This window comes from Anolis sagrei, chromosome 8 (genome assembly GCF_037176765.1).
Source record: "Anolis sagrei isolate rAnoSag1 chromosome 8, rAnoSag1.mat, whole genome shotgun sequence".
NCBI classification, from domain to species: domain Eukaryota; kingdom Metazoa; phylum Chordata; class Lepidosauria; order Squamata; family Dactyloidae; genus Anolis; species Anolis sagrei.
In genome coordinates, this window is record NC_090028.1 from 34,523,071 (window position 1) to 34,544,496 (window position 21,426).

Genomic DNA, 21,426 nt, shown 5'->3' on the forward strand with positions numbered 1-21,426 from the left:
GAAGAGGGGGTCGCAGGCGTAAAATAGCAGGATGAGAAGTTGCTGGCGCCAATGCCTGAACAGCTGGCTTCTATAAACAACCTCCCCCTTTTCCTCGTCACTTCGTTCCCCTCGTCCCTCCCTTTGCTTTTCTTCCAGAAACATGGGGCCATTTTTCATTGGGAGGAAAAAAAAAGAGAAGAAATCATTACCCCCCCCCCCAAATCAAACCCCTCCTGCAGAAGTTGTTGAGTGAAACCCTGATATCAAGCATGGCATGCTAATAAACAAAAATAGTCCAACGTTTGAGAGTAATGTGTCGCAATTGGTAGGTGATAACTGAAAACATACCCAAGATTTGCACCAGAGTGTTACCAATGAGTTTGCGCCAAGTAAGTGCATTGGGAGGTAGGATGGGAAACATATGATCTGAATGGACGAACCATTCAAGCTAAATTGTAGCACGACGGGCCAGTCTTAGTCAATGTTTTGTTTATTTACTTCATTAATTGAATTTATATCCCACTTTTGTCCTGATATGGGACCCAATGTGAGTTAAAACAAAGCTAAGTTGGAAGAAAGGAAAGTATAAAAGTTTAGAAAACCAATCAACCAGACAATCTATATAAATAAAAATGTAATGTTCGTTTGTGGGATTAACAGAAGTCAAAAACCACTGGACGAATTGACACCACATTTGGACACAAGACACCTAACAACCCAATCTATGTCCTTCAATAAAAAAATTGATTTTGTCATTTGGGAGTTGTAGTTGCTTTGATTTATATTTCACCTACAATCAAAGAGCATTCTGAACCCCACCAACGATGCAATTGAACCAAACTTGTCCCACAGTTCTTCCATGACCAACAGAAAATACTGAAAGGGTTTGGTGGGAAGAATTTTCCCAAAAACAGAACGGAAACAGAATGGATTCTGTGCCATTTCGCACATCCCTTCTAGAGAGGTCTGAAATCAGATCCTCATTATGCCATGAATCCCAGTGGTTGACTTTTGGTTGAACCGGTGCTTGGCCACTGTGACGGTCTGGATGATGGCAAAATGTAACGAACATTACATTTTTATTTATATAGATTGTCTGGTTGATTTGTTTTCTAAACTTTTATACTGAATCCAGACAAGACAGAGGTCCTTCTGGTCAGTCGCAAGGCCGAACAGGACATAGGCTTACAGCCTGTGTTGGATGGGGTTACACTCCCCCTGAAAACACAGTTTCGCAGCTTGGGTGTGATCTTGGATTCATTGCTGAGCCTGGAACCTCAGGTTTCAGTGGTGACCAGGGGAGCATTTGTACAGTTAAAACTTGTGCACCAGCTGCACCCGTACCTTGGGAAGTCTGACTTGGCCACGGTAGTCCACGCTCTGGTTACATCCCATATAGACTACTGCAACGCTCTCTATGTGGGGTTGCCTTTGAAGACTGTCCAGAAGCTTCAATTGGTCCAATGGACAGCAGCCAGATTGCTAACAGGAGTGGCACTCAGGGAGCACACAACCCCTTTGTTGCGCCAGCTCCACTGGCTGCCAGTTTGCTACTGGGCACAATTCTAAGTGCTGGCTTTAGCCTATAAAGACCTAAACCAGGGGTCCTCAAACTAAGGCCTGGGGGCTGAATACGGCCCTCCAAGGTCATTTACCCGGCCCTTGCTCAGGGTCAACCTAAGCCTGAAACAACTTGAAAACACACAGCAATAACAACAACAACAACAACAACAACAATGCTATCTCATCAGCCAAAAGCAGGCACCACACTTCCCATTGAGATACTAATAAACTTACATTTGTTAAAATTATTCTTCATTTTACTTATTGTATTGCTTTTAAATGTTCTTTGCACTACAACTAAGATATGTGCAGTGTGCATAGGAATTCATTCATGTTTTTTTTTTCAAATTATAATCCGGCCCTCCAGCAGTTTGAGGGACTATGACCTGGCCCTCTGTTTAAAACGTTTGAGGACCCCTGACCTAAATGGTTCTGGCCCAACTTATCTGTCCGAATGCATTTCCCCTTATGAACCTTCTAGGATTTTAAGATCATCTGTGTGGGACCTGCTCTCGATCTCGCTTTTGTCGCAAGCATGGCTGGCAGGGACGAGAGACAGGACCTTCTCAGTGGTGGCCCCTCAGCTATGGAATCACCTCCTTAGGGATATTAGATTGGCCCCCTCCCTTTTAACATTTCAGAAGAAAGTTAAGACATGGCTTTTCGAGCAAGCGTTTGCAAACACAGCATAATGGACATAGGAAAATGGACTGACTGGACGAATGTAATTGGATAATGTTTCAATAAGGAGACTTGAATGGCACATATTTTATGGATTTTATCATGATTTTATATTATCTTAATTGTTTTTATTGTATTCTTATGTTTTGATATTGACTTTAAACTGCCCTGAATCTTCTGCAGGCTGAGAGGGGCGGTATACAAATGTAGCAAATAAATAACTAAATAGCCAGTGATTGTATTTCATCTTATTTATTTATTTATTTATTTATTTCACGCATTTCTACCCCGCCCTTCTCAACCCTAGGGCGGCTTACAAAAGGCACAATTCGATGCCAACAATACAGATAATAAGATAAAATATATATCAGCAACAATTAAAAACAATTTAAAACAATCCAGTTATACACCATAACTAATAAAAAGCAATCTAATGATCAACGTTTGCCAAGCTCAAAGTCCGTAAGTTCATTCTGCATTGTCATAATCCTATCCAATTCTAGTCGTCAATGTCCTTTGTCTGTCTGCCAGATTACCCAAAGGTCTGGTCCCATATCCATGTTTTTAATTTCCTTCTAAAAGAGAGGAGGGATGTCGATGACCTAATTTCCCCAGGAAGTGAATTCCACAGGCGAGGGGCCACCACCGAGAAGGCCCTGCTCCTCATCCCCACCAATCTCACTTGTGATAGAGGTGGGGCCAAGAGCAGGGCCTCCCCAGAGGATCTTAAACTCTTGATGTTCCTCAAAGGATTGTTGTGAATATTAGATGGGGTAAAGGAGATCCATGGACTCTCCTACAATCCTGTTGGTGGAAAGTAGGCTTGGGTAACAACGGAAAAATTTGTTTCTAAACTTGTTTCGTTTTTAGGGGGTCCATTGTGTTTCGTTTTTTTAACGAATTCCGAATTTTTTCTTTAAAAAAGTTCGAAATTTACGAAATTTCATAAATTTTGAATTGATTCGTTAATGGCGGACGCGATTGCGCAGTATGCTAAAAAAACCTCCAAATGGGACAGGGGGAACTTCTGAAGCTTCCCTCTCCCTCTGTTGTTGACTGTTGGTGTGATAAAACAAACAACAACTATATTATATTATTATATATTATATTATAATATTATTATATTATATATTATTATATTATATTATATATATTATTATATTATATTATTGTATATTATATTATTATAATATATTATATTATATATATTATATTATATATTATTATATTATATTATATTATATATTATTATATTATATATTATATTATATTATTATAATATTATATTATTATAATATTATTATATTATAATATTATTATATTATAATATTATTATATTATATATTATTATATTATATTATAATATTATTATAATATATTGTATTATATATTATATATTATTATATTATATTACGAAAATAATTACGAAATAATTACGAAAATTGGAAAAATTGTTTCGATTCTTAATTACTCCTCACACTATTCCAAAATGGCTCAATATCGGATCGTAAGCTAATTTAAATACGAATTAATAACGAATTACAAAATTAACGAACGAAACCGCCCAAGCCTAGTGGAAAGATAACACATCAGTATAACTAATAAATGTGACACACATGTTATCTTTCTACCAACAGGATTGTAGGAGAGTCCATGGATCTCCTTTACCCCATCTAATCTTCACAACAATGTGTGTGTTATTATGAATGCTGCTGCTGTCACAGTCTGGATAATTAGAGGGAATGGATTATGAGGACCTCACGGCTTGCCAACACAAGTTCCTTCCCTCCCACGCCACTTTTGTTTGCTATAGATTATTAGCTGTTAAGACTACTTACCTTGAAGTGGGAACAGCTTAGCAAAAGCTCAGAGATTTATCCTCCTAATCTCTTTGGAAAGACTAACGAGTACATTAGATCTCCTGGCAAAAAACAAAACAAACCCTAATTTGTTGACAAAATAAAACAGGACTCTGCAAACATTGGCCTGTTTCATTCCGGGGATGGCAACTATTTGTGTAAAATGTGTCTATGGAGAAAATAAAAGGGTCTCCAAGGGAAAGAAAAGGTGATGGAGTGGTTTTTGCAAATGCCCAAAGCGTCTTTGAGGGTTATTGATGGCAATAATTAACCCAGGAAGACCAACTCTTGTCTTTCCAGTATCTTCCAAGCCCTGGTGTGTTATCTCTTTCCAGGGCCTGTTCAGGATGTGCTCTTGCCAACACAGGGGCCAGAAGAAAGATAACTTCAACAGATCTTAAACATTCCCACTCTCCAAAAATTCTATGCTGAGAGGCCGGGAAGATAAGGGAGACTTGCAGGCCTTGTTTGTTTATTCTGCCGACCTTGGGTCCCAAGCAGGAAGCAAGAATGCTCAAACCAAAGTTGAATCCAAAGCTTGAAGACATCACTCACCGTTGAGTAAAATAGGGCCTCTGTAGACAATTATCTGTCATTAAAGTTCATTAGATGAATGAAGAGCTCCAAGTTGACCTTACGTGATAGGACACACAGCTTTCAAAAGAAGATCTCTTCCATCTTTTCAGGAGGTTTTTGACTGATTTTTTGAAATCGGTGTTGATTTGAGGAAATGGCCTTCCCATTTGATAACATCTTAGGTTGAATTTTTTGAACTCTTAACCTCTGACAATCAGAACACCTCTTTTCTCCTTCTAACATATATTTTTAACTTGGGTTATTCAAATGGGGCAAACACCAGAAACCCTTTCATGATGCAATTTCTTAACTTAGTTCAGTGTTTCTCAACCTTCCTAATGCCGCGACCCCTTAGCACAATTCCACATGTTGTGGTGACCCCCAACCATAAAATTATTTTCGTTGCTACTTCATAATTGTAACTTTTCTACCATTATGAATTGTAATGTAAATATATGCAGGATGTATTTTCCTTCACTGGACCAAATTTGGCACAAATACCCGATTCACCCAAATTTGAATACTGGTGGGTTTGGGAGTGTGTGTGTGTGATTTTGTCATTTGGGAGTTGTAGTTTTTGGGATTTATAGTTCACCTACAATCAAAGAACATTCTGAACTCCACCAATGATGGAATTGAACCAAACTTGGCACACAGGACCCGCATGACCAACAGAAAATACTGGAAGGGTTTGTTGGGCATTGACCTTGAGTTTGGAAGTTATAGTTTACATAGAAATAGGGTATATGATAGTATGGACCGTGCTAACTTTAGTTTTCAGTGATATATCTTTGCACTTTAAAATCATTGGGTAGGACTGGGCAAAGCAGCATCCTCAGCCAGTAGAAGCTAGGAAATGTTTGGAGGAGAAACTGTGATTGTTGAGCTAAAATGGAACTGGTAGCCCATTCTACCTCTGTCCATGAAAGTATGGGGTATCCCAGGACACAAAACGTCTTGGATTGTGTGATGGCACACCCGAGCCTTTGGGAAAATGATAGTGTCTGGTTTTACTTAGGGGCTATTTGTATACCTTCTGTTAAGACCCTTAGCAAACAGAGGCATTTTGGGCAAGGTGAAAAGATAACCAAAATGAGTTTACTGCAAACAAGATGAATAAAGGGTTAACTCCACCTGGGACTATCATAAGATAACTTAAAACAATACATTACAAAAGGAGGCTTTACTGGCTGCAGTCATCTCTCTGGAGTCTTCTTCCTCTGATGCAAAGCGATGATTATAAACTGTCTCAATCTTTTGTCTTGTGAAGCATAAGCTGGTCATAAGCTTCCGTTGTCCTTTGGACTGCTGGGATAAAAATACTGCTGAATGCAGGTGCTAAGGATACCTGTTTTTGGATTGCTTGGGCCTAGGATACCAGATAATGCCCCAAGCCTCTAGTGACTGTAGAAAAAAGGGAGGAGTCCAGCAAGAGAGCTCTATACAGGCAAATGGAATATTTATTTATTTATTTATTTAGAACTTTTATATACCGGTCTTCTCACCTCCAACAAGGGACTCAGGCTGTTTTACAACAAGGGAGTTCATACACAATAGTTTAAAAACATCACATTAATAATACACTAATATAAACACATTAAAGTACTATCATATAATTATATAAAGCAAGTCGTTAGCATAAAAATCACTATTCATCCCCATCCGTCCGTGTGGTCAAAAGTCATTGCCTCATTCATCAAATGCCAGATTCCAAAGCCAGGTTTCCTCCAACTTTCTAAAGGTCAGGAGGGAAGGGGCAGTTCTAATCTCCAATGGGAGAGAGTTCCAGAGCCGAGGGGCCACCACACAGAAGGCCCTGTCCCTCGTCCCCACCAGACACGATTGCGAGGATGGTTGGACTGAGAGCAGGGCCCCTCCAGAAGATCTTAACAACCTTGATGGTTCATAGGGGAGAATCCGTTAGGACAGGTAAACTGGGCTGGAGTTGTTTAGGGATTTATAGGTCAACTCCAGCACTTTGAATTGTGCTCGGAAGCTAATTCGCAGCCAGTGGAGCTGGCGCAACAGAGGAGTAGTATGCTCCCTGTACCCTGCTCCTGTTAGTAATCTGGCTGCCGCTCGTTGGACTAATTGCAGTTTCCGGGCAGTCTTCAGAGGCAACCCCACGTAGAGAGCGTTGCAGTAGTCTATACGGGATGTAACCAGACCAACTAAGGCTGGCCTCTGGGGAGTGTTATGCACCACCCAAAACTAATATAAAGGAAGGTATAATCTACACCAGTGGTTCTCAAACTTTTTAAACAGAGGGCCATGTCACAGTCTTTCAAACTGTTGGAGGGCCTGATTATAATTTGAAAAAGCCATGAATTCCTATGCACACTGCACATAACTTATCTGTAGTGCAAAAATACTTTAAACAATACAATAATTAAAATGAAGAACAATTTTAACAATTATAAAGTTATTAGTATTTCAGTGGGAAGTGTGGACCTGCTTTTGGCTGATGAGATAGGATTGTTGTTGTGTGCTTTCAAGTCGTTTCAGACTTAGGTTGACCCTGTGTGAGGGCCGGGTAAATGACCTTGGAGGGCCACATCTGGCCCCAGGGCCTTAGTTTGAGGACCCCTGATCTACACTATTGGGGAAACCTATAAACAGGGGGAACGGAAGCTGAGTAGAGAAAAAGGCAGAGCTAAGACTTCACTGGAAGAAATATCAACAACCTCAGATATGCGGATGACACCACGCTGATGGCCGAAAGCGAGGAGGAGCTGAGGAGCCTTCTAATCAAGGTGAAAGAAGAAAGCGCAGAAGCTGGGTTGCAGCTAAACATCAAAAAAACCCAAGATTATGGCAACAAGAATGATTGACAATTGGGAAATAGAGGGAGAAAATGTGGAGGCCGTGACAGACTTTGTATTTCTAGGTGCAAAGATCACTGCAGATGCAGACTGTGGCCAGGAAATCAGAAGACGCTTCCTTCTTGGGAGGAGAGCAATGTCCAATCTCGATAAAATAGTGAAGAGTAGACACCACACTGGCAACAAAGATCCACCTAGTCAAAGCCATGGTATTCCCTGTAGTAACCTACGGATGTGAGAGCTGGACCATAAGGAAGGCGGAGCAAAGGAAGATCGATGCTTTTGAGCTGTGGTGTTGGAGGAAAGTTCTGAGAGTGCTTTGGACTGCGAGAAGATCCAACCAGTCCATTCTCCAGGAAATAAAGCCCGACTGCTCATTGGAGGGAAGGATACTAGAGACAAAGTTGAAGTACTTTGGCCACATTATGAGGAGACAGCAAAGCCTAGAGAAGACAATTATGCTGGGGAATGTGGAAGGCAAAAGGAAGAGGGGCCGACCAAGGGCAAGATGGATGGATGGCATCCTTGAAGTGACTGGACTGACCTTGAAGGAGCTGGGGGTGGTGACGGCCATCAGGGAGCTCTGGCGTGGGCTGGTCCATGAGGTCATGAAGAGTCGGAGACGACTGAACGAATGAACAACAAAAGATTTCACAGATTATCACTGCAAGATGAGAGAGCTGTAATTTAGAACAGATATTTCTCAATGTTAATGCTGTTGAACAATTCGTGTTTTTTAAAAACCTGGTGTGTGATGGGAAAATAAGAAACTTCAAAACAAGAAAGGACAAGAAACTTCAAAATAATCCCAACCTTCTATATTATAGATAATCCCAACCTGTCTCAGAAGCAACTCATGAAAAGAGCCTCCCCCCAAAAAATAAAAATACCAAAATGCATTATTTACAAAGGTTTGTGGAAGGTAGTTGTAGAAATAAGCAAATTATATACATAATTTCTATAATTTCTAATAATAGTCCGGCCAATCGGGCAAAAGAAAAACAGTACTGTGAAAATGAGAGCTGGAATGGCCAGTCTGTCATGTTACTTAGGGCAATGAAGCTTTAAGGTATTACTTACACTCCATGTTCTTTGATTAAATACCAAATAGATGGTGGCCATTTTTGACCATCATTTACTGTATTGATCTGGAAAGCAGTAGAACTGTAATAAAAAGGGCCATTGATTTGCTGTCCCTATTTGCTTAGGGGCTTTTTAATTAATTTTATGCTTTGTTTCCTCTTTTTGTTTTATTATGTTTATGGTCTTTTCTGTTCTACCCCTCCCCTCTCCCGTCTACCTTCCTGCCCTCCTCCCAAGACAAGTCTCCTGCTCTGTGAATTTCGAAAGGAAGAACAGATGGAAGAACAAAGAAAGGAACAAATCGGTTGCCTCTTGCCCCTCCTTATAGAACGTCAGGAGCTGCGCCAGGAATGGCTCACAAGGTGAGAATGTGATGAAAACAAAACATTTAAAAGTTCCATCTTTCCATATTTTTTATAAAGATCTTGAAAGCGTTAATGTTTGATTATGACTCTCCAAATTCCCTACTAGCTTGGCTGGAAGATTCTGAGAATCCTAGTTCTATATACAGTAGAGTCTCGCTTATCCAACCTTCACTCATCCAATGTTCTGTATTATCCAACGCAGTCTGCCTCCCACCTGGATCCACATCTGTTTCAATACATTGCAATGTTTTGGTGCTAAATTCGTAAATACAGTAATTACTACATAACGTCACTGTGTATTGAATTGCTTTCTCCGTCAATCTTTTGTAAAACATGATATTTTGGGTTGTTGTAGGTTTTTCAGGAGTCCCCAGTGGCACAGTGGGTTAAAGCACTGACTTGCTGAGCTTGTTGACCAAAAGGTTGCAGGTTTGAATGTGGGGAGTGGTGTGAGCTTCCGCTGTCAGCCCCAGCTTCTGTCAACCTAGTAGTTCGAAAACATGCAAATGTGAGTGGATCAATAGGTGCCGCTCCAGTGGGAAGGTAACAGCGCTCCATGCATTCATGCTGGCCACATGACCTTAGAGGGGTCTATGAACAACACTGGCTATTCAGCTTAGAAATGGATATGAGCACCAACCCCTAGACCAACATGACTGGACTTAATGTCAGGGGAAAACCTTTACATGCAAATGTGAGTAGATCAATTGGTACTGCTCCGACGGGAAGATAATGGTGCTCCATGCAGGCTATATGGACATGTTTGGTTGGAAATCTTCATAATTTTGTGCAAAAATGAAAATTTCATGGAAAAAGGCCAGAAATGTGAAAATCATCAATTAAAAGGTACAACACCAGGAAGAAATGTTTCAAATGTGTTCTTCTGGTTTGTAAGAATAAAGTAAGATTTACATTTCTTACTTGGCCTGCGGTGGCGCAGTGGGTTAAAGCGTTGAGCTGCTGAGCTTGTTGACCAAAAGGTCACAGTTCGATCCCAGGAAGCGGCGTGAGCATCCACTGTCAGCCCTAGCTTCTGCCAACGTAGCAGTTTGAAAACATGCAAATGTGAGTAGATCAATAGGTACCGCTCCGGCAGGAAGATAATGGTGCTCCATGCAGTCATCTTAGCCACATGACCTTGGAGGTGTCTATGGACAACGCTAGCTCTTCGGCTTAGACATGAAGATGAGCACCAACCCCAGAGTCAGACATGACTGGACTTAATGTCAGGAGAAAACCTTTACCTTTAGATTTTTCAGGCTATAAGGCCATATTCTAGAAACATTCTCTCCTGACGTTTCGCCTGCATCTATGGCAAGCATCCTCAGAGTTTGTGTGGTCCTCACAACCTCTGAGGATGCTTCCCATAGATGCAGGTGAAACTTCAGGAGAGAGTGCTTCTAGAACATGGCCATATCGCCCGAAAAACCTACAACTCAGTGATTCCAACCATGAAAGCCTTCGACAATACATGATATTTTGGGTGCTTAATATGTAAAATCATTACGTAATTTGACATTTAATAGGCTTTTCCTTAATTCCTCCCTATTATACAACATTTTCCCTTTCCCAACTTTCTGCCGGCTCGTTTATGTTGGATAAGTGAGACTCTACTGTAGTAACTTTTCTAAACCATGCAAACATGTTATGTAGAAAAGGAAATAGAACATGACTGCAAACAGCTTCAATTACATTTCTGCAGAGCTACAGATATGGTTTGCTAACATTTAGTCCACTTCAAATTGAAATTGTAAGCTCACCAATAATATATTGGAACCAGGGCCAAAGTGCTGGAGATGTTTTGGTAGGAAAATGTTACTCTTCATTGCTATCCTCTCTGGATCCTTTAAGACAACCTGGAATCATCATAATCATCATACTTCCAGGTGTAGGAAAGATTTGCCTATATGTTTTTGTAATCTGTCACTGTTGTGATGTAAATTATTTTATGGAAACTTGGTCTTGGAAGAGCCATCAAGATCCATTAGATTCACAACAGACTTGCTTCTGGAAGAGATGAAGACTGCTAGAACTGGTTGTTCACATGGAGTAGAACATGGTATGGCTGAAGTATAGTTATTTTCACTTCAAATGAGAGATCGGTTTTGATTTATTCTAGAATATATTTGTTTTTGGAAGTCCATTGTATTCATATAACTCTTCTATGGCACCATATTTCAAATGAATGAATCCTGCTTCTTTCGGTCAACTTCTTTACTGTCCAGCTATTACAATGATGCATAGATATTGGAAGTATTATTTAGTTATTTATTTAATGTCCTGTCTTTCTCCTGGATGGGTTCCGCAGAATATTTATTTCCTACTAATGCCATATATGACCATGCATTCCCTTGGATGTAGGACGTACAACACAGCTTGATTCTCGCTACTCCTCTTTTACTTTAGTGGTTAGGAAAGAAATAGCATTGTTTTAGGCTTTGCCTTTCATCACTCCCCTTCGTAAAACATGTATGATCAGCATCACTACTATTTTGAAGGTTCTCAAAGGGTTTGCCTTCTGTATAAACAGTGGTAAGTATCAGCTGCTTGGCTGGCCCAGTTCCAGATTTGGATATATGAAAGCAGATGCTGATAAAAATTAACGTGAGTCATACAGCTAGCATCATTTAGCCCAATGGTTGGATTCCTATGAGCCTGACTTGGCTTGTGTGGGGATATACCAGGTGTGCCATGTCTGATTTAGCCCTTCAAGCAGCCATGATACACAATTGTCCCTGGTTCTTTCAAATAGCCGTCACAGCTATCAAAGGTGACACAACATCTCAGTGTAATGGGGCTGCACAGATTTCCATAACACCATGAAGAAGACCCATTTGACACATACAACAAGGGAGAGTACTTATAAAAACAATGTTTTTGTCATGAAAGGCTGTGTCTCAAGACAGGTCAAGTCAATTTCATTACATTGCCATTAAAGATACAGGTAGCTGCTGTAGTCATTTACCACTTCTCAGTCTGAAATCAATGGAATGCTATATCTGGGTAAATTTTGAAACTTTCCGATAACTCTGCCAATACCAACTCTGTCTATTTTTATACCATGTACCTTGATGTGACGTTATCAGAAACTCAAAAGCTTGTCTCTGATGTTTGTTTGTTTTTTTGTTCAGTACATCATGTAGGAAACTTTCGTATCCAGGCATTCCCATCCCCATGAGCCATCATGGGTCCCCTGTAAGTCTTGCAATTGGGGAATTGAGTGGGTAGAGTAAATAATATAAATAGCTTAGTGGAGGGTTTTGAGTCTATTTATGAGTCTACTAGCCATCCCCTGCCATGCGTTGCTGTGGCCCAGTCTGGTGATCTCAAAACTAAAGTAATGAGAAAGTGTTGGTTTCTAATATATGAAATGTCTTTATGCTTGTGGATAAACAGTATTTCTTGCTATTTCTTTGTCAGTCTTGATATAGAGATTGTCTGGTTGGCCTACTCTGGAACAGGCAACATATCATTGTCCTTCTTTAGGGGTCCCTTTCAAATCTATGATACTATATCTCTGTGTGTGTGAATCATATATATCTATCTATATCTATGGCTTGATGGCTCTTTGTCAGGAGGGCTTTGATTATATTTTCTTGCCCTAGTGAAGGGAGTTGGACTGGATGGCCTTACATATTTTTTGTTAGTCATGTGGGTTCTGTGTGGGAAGTTTGGCCCAATTCTGTCGTTGGTGGGGTTCAGAATGCTCTTTGATTGTAGGTGAACTATAAATCTCAGTAACTTCAACTCCCAAATGTCAAGGTCTATTTTCCCCATACTCCATCTGTGTTCACATTTTGGCATATGGAATATTCATGCCAGGTTTGGTCCAGATCCATCACTGTTTGAGTCCACAGCGATCTCTAGATGTAGGTGAACTGCATCTCCCAAACTCAAGGTCAATGCTCACCAAACCCTTCTAGTGTTTTCTATTGGTCATGGGAGTCTTGTGTGCCATGTTTGGTTCAATTCCATTGTTGGTGGAGTTCAGAATGCTCTTTGATTTTAGGTTAACTATAAATCCCAGCAACTACAACTCCCAAATGACAAAATAATTTTTTTTCATTGATGGTCACTCCTTGGCGTGGTAGGTGTCTTGTGTCCAAATTTGGTGGCAATTCATCCAGTGGTGTTTGAGTTATTGTTGTGACTCAGCTGGAATCTGAGAGTGTTTCTGATGAGGATGATGGGACTCAGGTTTGGTTCAAAATGTTCCTGTTATAGACAGTGAAGAAATGCCTGTTATAGACATTGAAAAAATGCAGTTTCCCACAGTAAGGCATGAGAGTGTTGATACTGAAAATAGGCAGGTGCAGTTTGACTCAGAGAAGGAGGACAGCTCTCAGCCTGGCTCTCAGCCTGATAAAGCGCAAGTAGGGAAACAGGCTAACACTAACGAACAGACTGACCTTGGCGATATGGGAACTTTAGATCGGGCTGACTGGTTGGAATTCCGAATTCGAAGGAGTGAGAGAATAGCTAACAAGAGGGAGGCCAGAGGCCAGAGAAATGCCTTCATGTTTTGCAAAGGGTATTAAACGGTGTGTTTGAGACCAGAGCTTTGTCAAAGCAACTTCGCATTTACCTAAGGAGCTTGCCTAAGCTAGGCTGGATTACCTTGCAGTTTTTGTTGTTCATGGTTCCAGGACTCTGTCATGTTCTCTTGGGTTTTGCTTTGCTGATGTCTTTTTGGATTAAGCTTCAAGTGTTATGTCATATTGATCTTTGGGAACATTAACCTTGGTGTTCTTCAGCTAGGTGAATCTTCTCTGAGGTGCAACAGTTCTGTTAATCCCTCAAACGAACATTACATTTTTATTTATATAGATGTATCTGTGTCCCTGTTTAGGGAAAAGAAGAAAAAAGCGGGAGGGAGGAGAGTATAAAAAGTGTAACTGTGAGTTGGCCAGTTTAGTAGAACAAATAATGAACACGGAGGAGGAGGAGGACAAGGGGAAAATGAAAGACTCTAGTTACACCGTTTTCTGGTCTTTTCTTTTAACAACTACCAATTTACTCAGGAGCTGGAGCCAGTAGACATAATTTAGCCTGTAGAACAAAAATTTTAAGTACTTTGCAGGCATGGGAGTCAAGGGAGAGAAGGGGAGAGAAGGGGAGGAATTGGGAGGGGGGGTGAATGGAGGGGGACATAGGAGTGGACAAAATGCAGGCCTCATTAAAGCTAAACACCTGAAAGAGAATGTCAAGAGCCCTGGGTCTTGAAAGCCTGAGAAAGACTGTGCCTCCAGAGTATTAAATAACTGTAATCACCCCTTCTCTCTCCCCTTTTGCCCCCCAACTTTATTTGATGTTTCCCATCATGTTGACCTGTCTTAAAGAGCCTCATCCATGTGATCCACGAAAACAGACTGTTGCCATATACCAATTTTTTAAAAAACCTCATCAAAGGTTTGGAGAGATGTCTGGAATGAAGGCTTTGCGATAGTAGCCGCTGAGTGGCACATAGTGTGGTGAAAGTTATAAAACACCCGGCGCAGCTTTGGCAAAGCAGCCCTGTGTTTTAGAGATCAGCCTATTGTGTACTTTGGAATTACACGAGAAAAATGTGCTTCGACAGGAAATAATTAGCGCTTGTCAAAGGCCAGGCAATAGGTTATAGTATTTTACTTTCAGCAAGCTATCAGGGGATCAGCTAGATTAGATAATAGATTTTCCCCCTCCCGCTCCCCTTCTCTGGAAGTTAAATACAGATGACTCTAATTACCTTAACACTGCACATTGGAGAGATATATATTATGAACAATGCAATTTTGAGAAATTTAGGTCAAGTAGATGAGAGAGAGAGAGAGTTGCAGCCATCGCTTTGGTGGAGTGGGGATAGCTTATGTAAGGCTTTATGCGCATTTAAGGGCTGAATACGAGGGACATAATTCTTCACTGATTTCATTTTGGATGTGAGCAATGAGAAATTATGGCCATTTTCTTTCTGCAGCAAGCAAACCTTCAAATGTTTGTAGCGTTCAAAGACTGTTCTCTGTTCAGTCCCCATTCTGCACAAAATTCGCATCTAGGTTTTCGCAACAGAAAATTGTATTTTGTGTACAGGACATGGGAAAGTGCGGTTTTTTTGCTCCCAAAGCAGTAGTTGGGAATTGGATGTGTGTAGACACATGTAACCTTTCTATGCAAAACACTAAAAAGATTTTTTAAACCCCCTAAAAACAACCAGGTGTGAATTTTGCACAGATTTAGTCCTTAACTTGCAAAAATTCTCAGAAGTCCAGGTCTTTCCTCATCAGGGATTTCTGACATTCAAGAAACATGTGTTTCCCCCATTTTTGAATAGTTTCAAATATTCTTCCCATCCCTACTATACGCAGGTCCTACAGTTTTAAACCTTATTTTAAAACAGAAATTTGGGGTATACTTCCTTATTTAGGTGATCCCTCATAGTCCGGGTAGGATTGTCTTCCAAGATCGGTGTCCTGGTGGTGAGTCCGTAAGTTACTGTGGAGCCCTATTCTTGATCTGCATATTTTCCCACAGTGAGGGCGTTGGTTTCCAGGTGAGAGGCGGTCCCAGTTGGGGTTGGCTTGACGCGCCTTCCTCTTGGCACATTTCTCTCTTTCGCCCTCCATTCGTGCCTCTTCAAATTCTACAGCACTGCTGGTCACAGCTGACCTCCAGCTGGAGTGCTCAAGGGCTAGGGCTTCCCAGTTCTTAGAGTGTATGCCACAGTTTTTAAGGTTGGGTTTGAGTCCATCTTTAAATCTCTTTTCCTGCCCACCAACATTCCGTTTTCCATTCTTTTTTAAAAAAATAAACAAAACCGACACCAAAGGAAAACCGAAATAAGTAAAAAACAAAAAAGAAAGAGAAAAAAAACAGAAAAAAGAAAAAAATATAAACAAAAGAGTATGCAAGTTTACAGAATGGTATACAGTCAGCGCTCTTTAAAAATATAAAAAAACAACTTTGACTGTACAGTTATAATACATTAACATTTATTGTCCCTCTAACCCCACACCCGTGAACCCAACCCCTGTGACCTCCGACACCACTCTGTATGGATCACATAACTAACCCACAATTACCCACGTGTCTTCTTTCACTGAATCCCCTTTATGGCGATCTTCAAATCTACTTTTGTCTTCTTTTCAAGATATCCAATTGCCAACCGGCATTTTTAAACAAATTCTTCATTATTTCCACCTCTGCTGCTATTTGTCAGTTTGGCCATTTGGATATAGTCTACTAATTTATCTCTCCAATCCTTAATAATTAACTCTTTTTTTCCCCTTCCACGATTTAGCTATTATTAGTCTCTCAGCAACAAAACAATACTGACAAATTTCTTCATCTCCTGTGCTAATACGTTTTCCATTCTTGAGTTCGGAGTAGAGCAACTGCTTTGGGAGACGGTGGTCGGGCATCCGGACAACGTGGCCGGTCCAGCGGAGTTGATGGTGAAGGACCATCTCACTGCGGGAAAATATGCAGATCAAGAATAGGGCTCCACAGTAACTTAATTTTGGTGGTCTTTGCTTCTTCGAGCATGCTGACATTTGTCTGCTTGTCTTCCCAAGAGATTTGCAGATTTTTTTGGAGGCAGCGCTGATGGAATCGTTTCAGGAGTTGCATGTTACATCTATAGACAGTCCTCATCTCGCAGGTGTATAGCAGGGTTGGGAGGACAATAGCTTTATAAACAAGCACCTTGGTCTCCCTACAGATGTCCCGGTCCTCAAACACTCTCTGCTTCATTCGAAAAAGGCTACACTCGCAGAGCTCAGGCGGTGTTGTATTTCAGTGTCAATGTTGACTTTTGTGGAGAGATGACTGCCAAGATAGCGGAAATGGTCAACATTTTCTAATGTTACACTGTTAAGCTGTATTTGGGATGTAGACCCGCATAAATCAGAATCTCTTTGTATTCTCCTATCTTTTTGTCCCAACAATGGTTTTAGCGTTTGAATGGCTGTTTTGTTCCAGTGGCAGCAGCAAGATGGTATATCTGACCCAAATGGTGATTTCTGCAAAGAGTTAGTAAGAATAACTAGTTTTGGTCCAAACAGCACCTGGCGGAGCTCCAGATAGAGTCCAGGACAAAGAATCCCTTTCAGCCTAATTGCCAAATTAAATTGGGGTTTTCGGAAAGAACACAATCCTTTGACAAGCAAGGCTACAAACAAAGAAGTAGGCCTAAAATACCAGTGTATTGTATCTTAGAGTCTTGCTAAGCATTAGTTGAGACATTTTCATGTCTAAACAAATACTGTAGATCCACCAAATGATGGCCTAATGGAATTGTGTCCATGTGGAGAACCTCAGAAGGAACAATTGGAACCTCAATAAATCACCCTTTGATCTGGGTGATTTATGCTACCACTAGTAGAAACATACTGGTAATCATAGGGAATGTGATGGAAATTTAATGTTTAAAACAGAGTAAACCAAAAGTAGCTTTTTTTTGGTGTGGCTGAGCAAATTATGTCCCAGACCAGAGAGATATTCACTGTTTTAAGAGCTAAGGATATCGATTGAAGACATCCGACTTTTTGTGGATACATGATATTTTTTGCGATGATTCCATAGCAATGATGGAACAGTCCCGGATCCGGGCAACTCCCTGTCTGTTGCTCATTTAGCCTACCATAGCTTCCTGATAGAAGGCATGTTTTACATACGGAAGGTCCCCAGTTCAATTCCTGGCATTTCAACTTAAAAGATCTCCAACAAAAAAAGACTGATAATAACTTCTGCCTTTGAGCCCCTGTTAGTTTGAGCTGGCAACACTAGGCTGGATTGGTCAGTGACCTGACTGAATGTGACGTCTTCACGAGATCAAAGCTAGTTTCTCAACTCCCGTAGGCTTGAACGCAATGTGGTCTTGATTTGCTAAACTGCAATGTCTTTTATCATTTTGATTCCTGATAAGTTCGAATCGTGTGTGTGTTACATTTAAACAAGTAGAAAGACCATCTTGTTTTTTGTAGTCTTGCAAGTTACAGCCACAGGTGTTGAATCCAAAAGGTTTTTCCTGATCCAGAGGCTCATCCAGTTCTTATTTTTTTCATCAACAGTGGAGAGTATCTGGGGAAATGGGAATAAGAACTATTCCAAGGACTTGTCTTTTAAGACACCGGATGAAATCAGTCTGGAAAGTGTATAGAGCAGTGTTTCTTAACTTGGGGGTTGGGACCTCTTGGGCGGGGGGTTACGAGGGGGTGTCAGAGGGGTCATCAAAGACAATCAGAAAACACAGTATTTTCTGTTGGTCATGGGAGTTCTGTGTGGGAAGTTTGGCCTAATTCTATTGTTGGTGGGGTTCAGAATGCCCTTTGAATGTAGGTGAACTATAAATCCCAGCAGCAACAACTCCCAAATGTCAAGGTATATTTTCCCCAGTTTGAGGGACTGTGACCTGGCCCTCTGTTTAAAAAGTTTGAGGACTCCTCATATTGAGTATCCATGCCAAGTTTGGCTAAGATCCACTGTTGTTTGAGTCCATAATGCTCTCTGGATGTAGGTGAACTACAACTCCAAACTCAAGGTCAATGCCCACCAAAACCTTCCAGTATTTTCTGTTGGTCATGGGAGTTCTGTGTGGGAAGTTTGGCCTAATTCTATTGTTGGTGGGTTTCAGAATGCCCTTTGATTGTAGGTGAACTATAAATCCCAGCAGCAACAACTCCCAAATGTCAAGGTATATTTTCCCCAAACTCTAATGTTCATATTTGAGCATATTGAGCAGGGGTCCTCAAACTAAGGGCCAGGGGCCGGATACGGCCCTCCAAGGTCATTTACCCGGCCCTCACTCAGGGTCAACCTAAGTCTGAAACAACTTGAAAGCACACAACAACAACAATTCTCATCAGCCAAAAACAGGCTCACACTTCTCATTGAAATACTGGTAAGTTTATATTTGTTAAAATTGTTCTTCATTTTAATTACTATATTCTTTTAAAGTGTTTTTGCACAACAGATAATATATGTGCAATGTGCATAGGAATTCATTCAAGTTTTTTTTTTCAAATTACAATCTGGCCCTCCAACAGTTTGAGGGACTTTAACCTGACCCTCTGTTTAAAAAGTTTGAGGACCCCTGATATTGAGTATCCATGCCAAGCTTGGCTAAGATCTACTGTTGTTTGAGTTCATAGTGCTCTCTGGATGTAGGTGAACTACAACTCCAAAACTCAAGGTCAATACCCACCAAAACCTTCCAGTATTTTTTGTTGGTCATGGGAGTTCTGTGTGCCAAGTTTGGTTCAATTCCATCATTGGTGGAGTTCAGAATTCTCTTTGATTGGAGGTGAACTATAAATCCCAGCAACTACAACTCCCAAATGTCAATACTATTTTCCTCAAACATTTGGGCATATTGAATAGTCATGCCAAGTTTGGTCCAGATCCATCATTCCTTGAGTCCACAGTGCTCTCTTGATGTAGGTGACCTACAACTCCAAAACTTAAGGTCAATGCTCACCAAAACCTTCCAGTATTTTCTGTTGGTCATGGGAGTTCTGTGTGCCAAGTTTGGTTCAATTCCATCATTGGTGGAGTTCAGAATGCTCTTTAATTCTAGGTTAACTTTAAATCCCAACAAAGACAACTCCCAAATGGCAAAATCAACAAACCGCCTCCCAACCCCACAAGTATTCAAATTTGGGCATATTGGGTATTTGTGCCAAATTTGGTCCAGTGAATGAAAATGCATCTTGCATACCAGATATTTACATTATGATTCATAATAGTTGCAATATTACAGTTAGGATGTAGGAACGAAAAAAATGTTATGGTTGGGGGTCACCACAATATGAGGAACTGTATTAAGGGGTTGCGGCATTGGGAAGGTTGAGAAACACTGGAGCCATCATAGTGTCTTAGTGTCCTGGTAAGTAGAGAGAGAAACGCTATATGAAAAATGATGGGACGATAGGGAAGAAGTATGTGAATATGCTCTTAGTGTAACAAAATCAGCCGAAAGCTTCTTAAAGGTTGCCGTTTGTTTATTTTGCCAGATAGGGTCTGATGGACAGATTGTTATAGCTGTTAAAGAGGTTCTCGAGCCCTTCAAGTTGACCTCTTCTTAACCTTCGCTTGCCAAGGGTCATCTTTCTCTTAATAAAGTAAAAGCAACCATCGTAGATTGTACTGTAGAGTCAAAAGCTAAAGAGTGTGGTTGTGAATTTCAAACTAGTCATGCAAAGGGGAAAAAGACAGCGGAGGGAGGGATCACTTGTTAGGTTGTTGGCTTTTAGGGTCACTGTCTGATAATGAAAATTATTACCAAATTGTATGGACGTTGAACTGCAATAAGCAAGTACTGGAAGGCTGGGCCTCGTCTATTGGGTTTGATAAATGAAGTGTGAAGCAGCCCATCTGGCTAAGGACAGCTCTCTCTCTCTCGCTCTCTCTCGCTCTTTCTTTTCCCCTTTGACCAAAGAGAAGCCTTTAAAAATAACCACGGTACATATAGAATCGGCGACCCAGAAAGAGAGCTGGAATAGATTAAGATTTAATGGTAAACGTGGAAGAAATGATCACATGGCAAAGAAGACAAAAGAGAGGATGGCAAAGTAATGTTTATTGGGTGGTGAAAAATAAATAAATTGTGAAATGTATTTATTTTACTGTGCTTGGTTAGGTTACTGAAAAGCAGGTCCCATGATTTCCATAGGATTCAGTTCCAGGATGGTATTGTCGGGAGTACAACCATCGTGTTGCAAGTGGTTGTTGTTTATTGAAATGGTTGAAAATAGTTTCACCATATGCTTTAGCATAGAGCAGTGTTTCTCAACCTGGGGGTCGGGACCCCTGGGGGGGTCGCGAGGGGGTGTCAGAGGGGTCACCAAAGACCATCAGAAAACACAGTATTTATCTGTTGTTTATGGGGGTTCTGCGTGGGAAGCTTGGCCCAATTTTATCATTGGTGGGGTTCAGAATGCTCTGTGATTGTAGGTGAACTATAAATCCCAGCAACTACAACTCCCAAATATCAAGCTCTATTTTCCTCAAATTCCACCACTGTCCACATTTGGTCATATTGAGTATTTGTGCCAATATTTGCTCCAGATCCACAATTGTTTGAGCCCAGTGCTCTCTGGAGATTGGTGAACTATAACTCCCAAACTCAAGGTCAATACCCACTGAACCCTTCCAGTATTTTCTGTAGGTCATGTGTGGTTCAATTCCATCATTGGTGGAGTTCAGAATGCTCTTTGATTGTAGGCAAACTATAAATCCCAGCAACTACAACTCCCAAGTGACAAAATCAATCTCCCGAACCCCACGTATCGAGTATTTGTGCCCAGTTTGGTCCAGTGAATGAAAAAACATTCTGCGTGTCGGATATTTACATTACAATACATAACAGTAGCCAAATTACAGGTATAAAGTAGCAATGAAAATAATGTTATGGTTCGGGGTCACCACAACATGAGGAACTGGATTAAGGGGTCACAGCACTAGGAAGGTTGAGAAACACTGGCATAGAGGATCTGGTTGATGTATGTTAATGTTGGGGGGAGT

General features: G+C 40.8%; 1 protein-coding gene across 1 annotated transcript in view; it reads left to right on the forward strand.

The window, feature by feature from the left end:
* Positions 1 to 21,426, forward strand: part of FTO (FTO alpha-ketoglutarate dependent dioxygenase) — a 389,582-nt gene that overhangs the window by 163,497 nt on the left and 204,659 nt on the right. The window contains exon 8 of the mRNA XM_060787826.2: positions 8,804 to 8,928. Coding sequence (XP_060643809.2) covers positions 8,804 to 8,928 — 125 coding nt within the window. The remainder of the gene's footprint in view (positions 1 to 8,803; positions 8,929 to 21,426) is intronic.